The sequence below is a fragment of the Calliphora vicina genome, chromosome 2, assembly GCF_958450345.1.
Source record: "Calliphora vicina chromosome 2, idCalVici1.1, whole genome shotgun sequence".
NCBI classification, from domain to species: Eukaryota; Metazoa; Arthropoda; class Insecta; order Diptera; family Calliphoridae; genus Calliphora; species Calliphora vicina.
The window spans coordinates 48,675,974-48,685,653 of record NC_088781.1 but is presented as its reverse complement, the minus strand read 5'-3'; the positions used below and the strand labels follow the sequence as shown (position 1 = coordinate 48,685,653).

At 30.2% G+C, this 9,680-nt stretch overlaps 1 protein-coding gene across 1 annotated transcript; it reads left to right on the top strand.

Moving 5' to 3' along the window:
- Window positions 1-3,824: 3,824 nt before the first annotated feature.
- On the top strand, window positions 3,825-9,297 carry LOC135950438 (putative nuclease HARBI1). The gene is made up of 5 exons (XM_065499982.1): window positions 3,825-3,996; window positions 8,029-8,400; window positions 8,453-8,553; window positions 8,612-8,756; window positions 8,837-9,297. Exons 1-5 carry the CDS (start codon window positions 3,825-3,827, stop codon window positions 9,220-9,222), a joined length of 1,176 nt encoding a protein of 391 aa, XP_065356054.1. The 3' UTR covers window positions 9,223-9,297.
- Window positions 9,298-9,680: the final 383 nt, after the last annotated feature.

Below are 9,680 nucleotides of genomic sequence, written 5' to 3'. Positions count from 1 at the left end.
TCGTCATAGAGCTATTTTCATAAAAAATAGTATTCAAAATAAAATCCGATTTCTTATTTTAGTAGCAAATTTTCCGACCACCGATAAAACTATTTCGCTATCGACGGATGTTGGCTTTATCAGTAGTAAAGCATTATAAAGAGAATCTAATGTTTTTGTATGATTGCTACTTGAATCAAATATAGCTAACTCCCGCCTAAAAAGACTTTCAGCATTTGAGTTTTAGGGTTTCCTTTGGCAATATAGATTGCATATTGTAACTTGTTTTTAAAATTTTGCTTCATTTGTGTTTCAGAAACATTACCATCATCGCTTTGAACATATGAGGCGTTCATACATTTTTATACCCTTCACCATGAGTGGCAAGGGTATATATAAGTTTGTCATTCCGTTTGTAATTTCCACATTTTTCATTTGCGACCCCATAAAGTATATATATTCTGGATAGTTATAGATAGCGGAATCGATATAGCCATGTCCGTCTGTCCGTCTGTGTGTTGAAATCAACTTTCCGAATAACTTACATACACGATTCATACATCAATATCTCCGAAATTCTTCCGGCTCGGTCGCTATTTAAAATCGAGAAAATCGGTAAACAAATGGCTGAGATATAAGGAAAAAACTAGGGCAACCTCGATTTTTTACCTATATCTGGATTACTAAGTCATTAATATAGACAAAATGGATATCTAATGATAGATATTTCAAAGACCTTTGCAACGACGTATATAAGACCATTGTAAGTTGGACATACAATGATTCAAAACCGGAAAAAAATATTTTTTAACCCGAATTTTTTTTCATTAAATATTTTTTTTTGTCATAATATCTTTTTCCCAAAAAATTAATTAAAGAAATTTAAAAAAAAATTTTTTGAAAAAACTTTTTTTAAAAAAATTTAAAAAAAATTTTAAAACATAAAAAAAAAAATTTTGATTTTGTTTAAATAAAAATATTTAAAAAAAAAAATATTTTTAAGTACAATTTGGTGAAGTGTATATAAGATTCGGCACAGCCGAATATAGCTCTCTCACTTGTTAACATTGTCTTTGTTATATTATAATTTAGTTGATTATGCTGTGAAGTTTTTAGATAATTTATCAATGATATAAATCTGTTGTTATATCGTTTATTACATTACATTTTTTGCATGGACCATTTTTTGAGAAAGCGTAGAATTTATAGATAACAGCTGTTCATAAAGATTGTTCATTATAGCATCAGATGCTAAGCATCTCTTATCAGCAAAATGGTTTAATTTCGGCTTAATGCTTTTACTAATATTTATAAATTTGGAACAAGCTCTTCATCAAACAAAGATGTTAAATTTGAATATATTAAAGTGTTCTTTTAATTAATTTTAAATTTCCCGTTTTTCGAGGGGAAAAAATTAAAATTTCCCGGGAATTCCCGACAATAATTTTACGGGAAATCCCGGTAATTCCCAAACCCTACTCGCAAGTGAATGACAGTCTGAGAACTTTTTGCACTAAGTCTACCTTTGTACAAAATACCAATTCCCAGAATGCTTTTAATATGAAGAATTAATTCATTACATTGCTCAAAAAATGGTTTTTATGGAAATTTTAAAACATTGCCGAAAACGGATACATGGCTGGCTTCTTATCAACAAAAATAAGAAGCCTGATACTTGGTGTAACCAATTTTTTGATTAAATAATTTTAAAATTAAACCATAAATGCTTATTTTCCGCGAAATAAATTCATCACAAATCTACACGATATGTTTTTTTTTAATTCTATAATATTACTGAAAAAGGATATATGGATGGCTTCTAATCTATAAAAGATACAAACCTAAAACTTAGTGTATTTATAATGGACATAAAACTACGAATTGTGTTCATCTGGTTTTTTAATTTATATTCATACTTATCACCCAAAATTCCACTTTAAAGGCCAAAACTTTAGTTCTATACCTCCCGCTGTATAGTCTCCGTCTATTGTCTGTTAACTATAGAAGATGTTTTGGAATAGAAATACGTGTGTATGTATGGAAATATGTTTTTAGAAATGGCAGCACATAGTATCGCTGATTACACTTAATTACACACATAAAGCTGGTCATTTCATGTGTGGGTGTGTTAACTAAAGTCAATCTGTTTCCTGTATTCAAACACAGTCCCACACACACCAACACAAGGACACACCTTCTCATCTCTAACACACATCCACATACATATGTACATAAATAGGCAAGAGTACAAGTACTATACGCTCAAAACAAGTGCCTTTTGTTTCCTCAACGTTAAAAATGTCTTTGAGCAATAGTTTTCAAACATTCAACAACTTTATCATGTTGTACTTACTATTAGAAACAAAAAAAAGTTTAAGGACAATGATTTTGTTCTGGGTTTTAATACCAAAATGGGGTTGGCATATTGTACTTTTGGGTCTTTAACAAATATTGTGGTTTTTAGTTAATTTAAAGGGTATTTGAAAAATTTTCAAAATAACAATGAAAAAAATTCAACGATATAAAACTCTTCAAACTTTTCAACCAACGATTTAAGTTTTTCAACATTTAAGGACAAATTTCCTTAATTGTTTGCTAAGGTGAACATTTACCAAATTTATTTACAAGGTCACTTGTGTAAAACTAATTTCAATTTGTAAACAAAAATTAATTATTAAATGGATTGTGTAGAGGAGCACTTGTCATTATTAATAAATTGTTAAATGGAATGAATTTAAATCACCCCACAACTACTAACATTACAGTCAAAATGTCAGTAGTTGTGTGATGTATGTAAAATTGTATTTTGAAACATATAACATACATATCTATAAGTTACGTTAAAATTGAGAAATATTTTAAGTTGTATTGCATAAATTTAGCTAAACATTGGAAATAGCGTCAAGTTGAAACAACCCTGCTTTTGTCGACACGATATTTTAAACACAAGTGAAATCTCAAATTCAATATTAGAAGTGGAAATGGTTCCAAAAAACACAGGCTGGTACCAGCGAAAGCTTAGGGAAATTTAAAAATATAAAAAGACTACGGGAGACTTGCTAGCCTTCCTATCGGAAAAATGGTGTCGTTCCATACACCGTTTTGGCGAAAGTAAAGTGGTGGCTCTAGCTATTTTCAAAGGGTTTTATAGAGTATGTCATGGTGTGCTTTTAGCAAAACTTTGCTTTTGGTGTCGGTAATAACTTCTCTCGATTTATATCGAGCTTTCTCAGAGATCGCACTAAACGAGTTGTTAAAGATGGAATCTCATCAAACGAGTTCAAGATCAATTCAGCAGTACAACAAGACTCCTTCCTCATACTATATTTCCTATTTTTACTCCATCTGATCTCCTTTTTATTTACACCACTTATATCCGACCTAAAATGGAATACAACTCTGATGTCTTTTTCGGAGTTACTCGACCGGAGAGGACGACGGTGCTTATCGGCAGTGTTACCATATATCAAGTTTTCCCTTTTTTTGCAAGGTTTTTGAGATGCAAAAAGTTTTATTTTTTAAAAAAAAAAGTTTTTTGGAAAATTGTAAATTTATGATATCAATAAGTTGAACCGTTAATTTCAAAATGATAGTCCCCAGATTCATTTACTAAATGGGGATATTGAATTGAAAATATTTAAAGTGTCTCTAGTACTAAATTCACATAAATTATCTCAGTCTGATTACATATATGTACGAATTGGGTTTTGTAATTTTTGTATGTACTTTAAAATAGTTTTTTTGTCGAAAAAAAGTTTTTTGTTTAGAAATAAAAAGTTTTCTTCAAAAAATATATGGCAACACTGCTTACCGGTGACAGTAGGGTATCCAGTTCTATTAACTCAATGGTATACTATTGTGGCATGTGCTCTGCTGAAATTATGGAACTTGTTCCCGAAACCCGTAGTCTTCTACGCAACACACGTTCTTCGGCAAGGGCTCATCAATTCGTTGTCGACTGGACAGTGGATCGTACAAAACATTACTGGGAAAATTCGTTCTTTAGCCGTACTGTCCGTATGTGGAATAAGCTTCCTTCTGAAGTCACTTTCATTATAGGAAAATATCTACGCCGAAAAATTTCTGTGAAGGTCACCAAGTATACCAAGGTTGGAAGTAAAGCTCTTTACCGTTAATTAGAAACATTACACGACACCTTGGATCTCACACTTTTTTAAAAACTCTATTTATGATTCGAATGAGCTGAAATTTAAAATTTATATAGTCCTTGAGAACATGTAAAAATGGCCGTCTTAATTATGATTTTTCCAAAACACATTTTGCATCTGAAAAAAATCTCAAAAATACTTTACCCTATAAGCTTTTAAATTATGTTAAAGTACCAATGAAAATAAGAAACAGAACTTTTTTTGGGACACACTAATATACATTAGAGTGACAATCAGTTGTATGGAAAAAAATTTTTGTTAAAATTTTGAAGAGTGCCGGGTGGAATATTGTGACACTAGGCCTAAATGTTAAGTGCTGAAAATTTGAGCCAAATCGCGCAACGATTTCTGGACGCGCATCGAGGTCAAAGTTCAGACATATGTAAAATTTTACTGTTAATATGGAATGAATAGGTGAAACTCGTTAACTTTCTGCATTGTTTTCTAGAAATATGTAGATTTATTTATATTAATGAATATTACATTAAAAAAAAGTTTTGGAAATTAACCCTGTATCTCCTTTGGTTCAAAATGACCCAAAAACTGTATTATCGCCAAAATTACAGAAAAATGCAAATTTTTCAGTTTTTGAAAAAAATTTGCTACTAAATAAATACTTTTGCAATTGAATGCAAAAGAATCGAAATATGTACGTAATTATCGTTGTAATGAGATATAAATGACAAAATTTCTTAAAGTTATTACAAATTCGCCAGACCATTACCGTGTTTCAGACCACTTGAACAAAAAATTTAGATATTTCGAGAAAAATTAAAATAAAAGCTCATTTTTTTTACTTAAAATATGTCCATATTTACTTGTATATGAGTTTTTGTCTTCGTAGGATACCGTTAACCTATTCGCAGGTATGGCCAAAAAAAATAATTTTTTTTAACGGCTGTTTCAAAACTCTATTTTAAAATTTTTAAAAATTTTGTTAAACAAATTTCAGATTTTTTCGATCATCACATTGGGGTTTATTGAGATCAAAATAGGGAATAAAAATATGAAAAAATTATGTCAATACCTCTTACAGTTTTTCCGTACCTGCGATTTAAATTTTGCGTTTTTCAAGAAAAACAAATTTTTTGTCCATATTTAGGCGAATGAGTCCAATTTCCTTACTGTTATAAATTTTAAGTAAAACCTATTCACAATATTATAGTCCTTGTAATTTTAAATATGTTCTGAAAGTTTTACTAAAATCGGAAAACGATAACCTTTGAATCGTGAAGGTCAAAGGTCAAATTTTTCAATATTTGGAATTTCTAATGAAAAGATAGCGAAATGTTACATATTTTTGGGCCGATTTTCATGAAACTTGAGGAAAATATAACATAAAGTCCAGAATTTAAAATAACAGCACAAAAATGGAAATTAACCCTTAGCAGCACTTGGGGTCCAAATTATTCTAAACTTTTAAAATCAAGAAAAACACAACCATTTTGATCCCAAGTCCTCTTAAAGGTTAAAATTCATTTTTGCACTGTTTTGTAAATGCTAGACCCCAATATATATTTTCCTCAAGTTTCATGAAAATCGGCCCAAAAATATGTAACATTACGCTATCTTTTCATTAGAAATTCCAAATATTGAAAAATTTGGCATTTGACCTTCACGATTCAAAGGTTATCGTTTTCCGATTTTAGTAAAACTTTCAGAACATATTTAAAATTACAAGGACTATAATATTATGAATAGGTTTTACTTAAAATTTATAACAGTAAGGAAATTGGACTCATTCGCCTAAATATGGACAAAAAATTAGTTTTTCTTGAAAAACGCAAAATTTCAATCGCAGGTACGAAAAATCTGTAAGAGGTATTGACATAATTTTTTCATATTTGTATTCCCTATTTTGATCTCAATAAACCCCAATGTGATGATCGAAAAAAACTGAAATTTGTTTAACAAAATTTTTAAAAATTTGAAAATGGAGTTTTGAAACAGCCGTTAAAAAAAATTATTTTTTTTGGCCATACCTGCGAATAGGTTAACGGTATCCTACGAAGACAAAAACTCATATACAAGTAAATATGGACATATTTTAAGTAAAAATGAGCTTTTATTTTAATTTTTCTCGAAATATCTAAATTTTGTTTCTAAATTTTTTGTTCAAGTGGTCTGAAACACGGTATTGGTCTGGCGAATTTGTAATAACTTTAACATTTTTTAATCAAATTTTGTCATTTATATCTCATTACAACGATAATTACGTACATATTTCGATTCTTTTGCATTCAATTGCAAAAGTATTTATTTAGTAGCAAATTCTGAAAGAGTTATTCAACACTGGAAATATGTAAAAGATTAAAGAACAAAAGTAAACAAAAAACATATGTTTACTCTGCAAAAAATTCTAAGCGCAAATCTTATAAGAATTCAAATATAAGTTAATAAAAGAATTTTTTGTGTTTTATATATTTATATTACAAGAAAAATGGACCCAAATCTTTTTTTTTATTCTTCATCGTCCGAATCGGAAGATGAGTGTAACGTAAGTTTAATAACACAGTACAACACATGATTTTGGGACTCAATTCTGACAATTGCACGTGAAAGTAGCCCCAAAAATAAGAACTTCTGCGTCATTAGTTTTGTCAAGTTGGCTGCCGTAATAAAATAATGGCCATACGAATTTTTCTTGCTCAAGGTTTATTTTTATCACTTTTTCTATATTTTAACATGATTATATCTCGGTATACCGTACGGAATATCTCTTTTGTGGCTGAAGCAATGTTGTAGATATTGAAAAGGAGAAAAAAAAAGCGGAACATACCTACCCGAAAAAAGTGCATCCAGTGCCTTAAAAATCGCAAAAATGCCCATTTTTAAATTTTTTTAACCAATTTTTCACCTTTTTTGCTCAATAACTCGATTACAAATCCAATTATGGACCGATCACCATCAAATTAGGTTGTGTGATTTGTGTCTATATGAAAGTTATTTATCATGAATTTTGTATGTATACCATCATTTTTAAGAGATTTATGCACTTTAAAGTGATTTTCGGAAGCGGGTCTTATATGGGAGCTATGACTAATTATGGACCGATCATAATAAAATTTGGTGACATGAATTTTGTATGTATAAAACTTATTTGGAGCGAAATTTGTGTAGATACATATATAAATTTAACATTTATGACCAATAAAGTGTAATTTCGGGAGGACATTTGTATGGGGGGTAGGTGAAATAATGGTCCGATTTCAGCCAATTTCAATAGACTTCGTCCTTGGGCTGAACAAATTATACGTACTAAATTTTATTATGATCGGTCCATAATTAGTCGTAGCTCCTATATAAGACCCGCTTCCGAAAATCACTTTAAAGTGCATAAATCTCTTAAAAATGATGGTATACATACAAAATTCATGATAAATAACTTTCATATAGACACAAATCACACAACCTAATTTGATGGTGATCGGTCCATAATTGGATTTGTAATCCAGTTATTGAGCAAAAAAGGTGAAAAATTGGTAAAAAAAATTTAAAAATGGGCATTTTTGCGATTTTTAAGGCACTGGATGCACTTTTTTCGGGTAGGTATGTTCCGCTTTTTTTTCTCCTTTTCAATATCTACAACATTGCTTCAGCCACAAAAGAGATATTGCGTACGGTATACCGAGATATAACCGTGTTAAAATATAGAAAGAGTGATAAAAATCCACCTTGAGCAAAAAAAATTCGAATAGCCATTAAATTATTACGGCAGCCAACTTGACAAAACTAATGATGCAGAAGTTCTTATTTTTGGGGCTACTTTCACGTGCAATTGTCAGAATTGAGTCCCAAAGCAATGAACTGAAAAATGTTGTACTGTGTAAGGAAAGAAATTCGAAACACCAGTGACCCATTAAGTTTGCCAAACGCTGAGTAAGTTTTAATCTATTTGTTTATAAAATAAATAGTAATTATTTTTTTTACAGGTTTAAAAAACGCTTTAGGGTTACGAAGGAAGCTTTTAACTACATTCTTGACGAGCTAGAATTTGTGGCACACTTGTCGACAGCAGTACCTCCAAAAATACAATTGGCCTCAACTTTATTGCTTTTGGCTTCAGGAGGGTTTCAAAACACCGTCGGAAATGATTTTCTGATTGGTGTAGGCCAAAGCACACTTTCCAAAATAATCAAAAGAGTGGTGAATGAAATGGAAAGCAAGCTATGTAGTAAATTTATTGAGTTTAATCTCGATAACTGCGACGATTCAAAGCAATTCTTTTTGCAAAAATACAAAATTCCTGGAGGTATGTGTTAAAGTCTTTATTGTATGACAATTTAATAATTAGTTTCTTATAGTAATCGGCTGTATAGACGGAACTCATTTTGGTTTGCAAAAGCCACCAAATGAGCATATGTTTTTTAATAGAAAGGGGTTCCATAGCCTTAATTCCATGATTGTGAGTAAATATTTTTACTAATAAATGTTCATTGTTTTTAAAAATATTTTTTTTGTAGATATGTGATCACAAATACAGAATTTTAGCAATAAATTCTAAGTATGGAGGTGCTGCCCATGATTCTTTTGTATGGAAACAGTCTGAGGAAAGAATTCTTTTAGAACAAAAATATAGCTCCAATTTACGAAATTTTTGGCTTTTAGGTGAGAATTGTTTTCTATCACAATGTTTGTCACATATATATACATATAATAGCGCTTTTATTCACATTTAATTCTTGAAGGTGATTCTGGCTACCCGCTTGAGCCGTGGTTGCTAACCCCATACCGAAGTCCTCAAGAAGGATCAATGGAGTCTCGTTTTAACGATATACATTCTAAAGCCAGATGCGTAGTAGAAAGGACCATCGGCATATTAAAAGCGAGATGGAAAATTTTATGCCATGACAAAAGAAGTAGGTATAGTCCTCAAAAAGTGGCAAAATTTTCAAATGTTTGTGCTGCACTGCATAATATATGCATTCACTTCAAAGTGCCTAATTACGAGGATGTCCAGCAAACTCCTGTTGAAAGTACAATGCTAGATATGGATAATGGAAACGAGACTCAAATAACTAAAATAGGAAAAAAAATCAGAGATAATATCAAAAATTCGTTGTGTTCCAATTAGAATAAAGATACATAAAGGTTTTTAAAAGTATATATTTTTATTAATAAAATAAAAAAAAACGTTTGTTAAAATAAAAATGTGTATTTCATTGTGAGATTAAAAACTTGGTAGTGGTCCAAAAAAAAGTTTGTTAAAATAAAAATATGTAATTCATTTTAGATTAAAAACTTGGTAGTGGTCCAATTTTTTATTGTAAGCTTGGCCGTTAGTATTGTTGATTAATATTTTCTAATTCCTTTATCCGTATTTGAAGCTCATTTTTTTTTATTTCCATGTTGATGTCATGTAATTGCGCATTCATTTTTAATTTTCTTTCTTTAATTTCTATTATTTTATCTAATCTTTTAAGAACTTCAGCATGGTATTTATCATTGGCACTAATATTATTTTTTAATAGACTCGTCTTCGTTTCTCTTGGCTCTTTTCTTGTAATGGGCAAGTGCAGTGATCTATCTTTT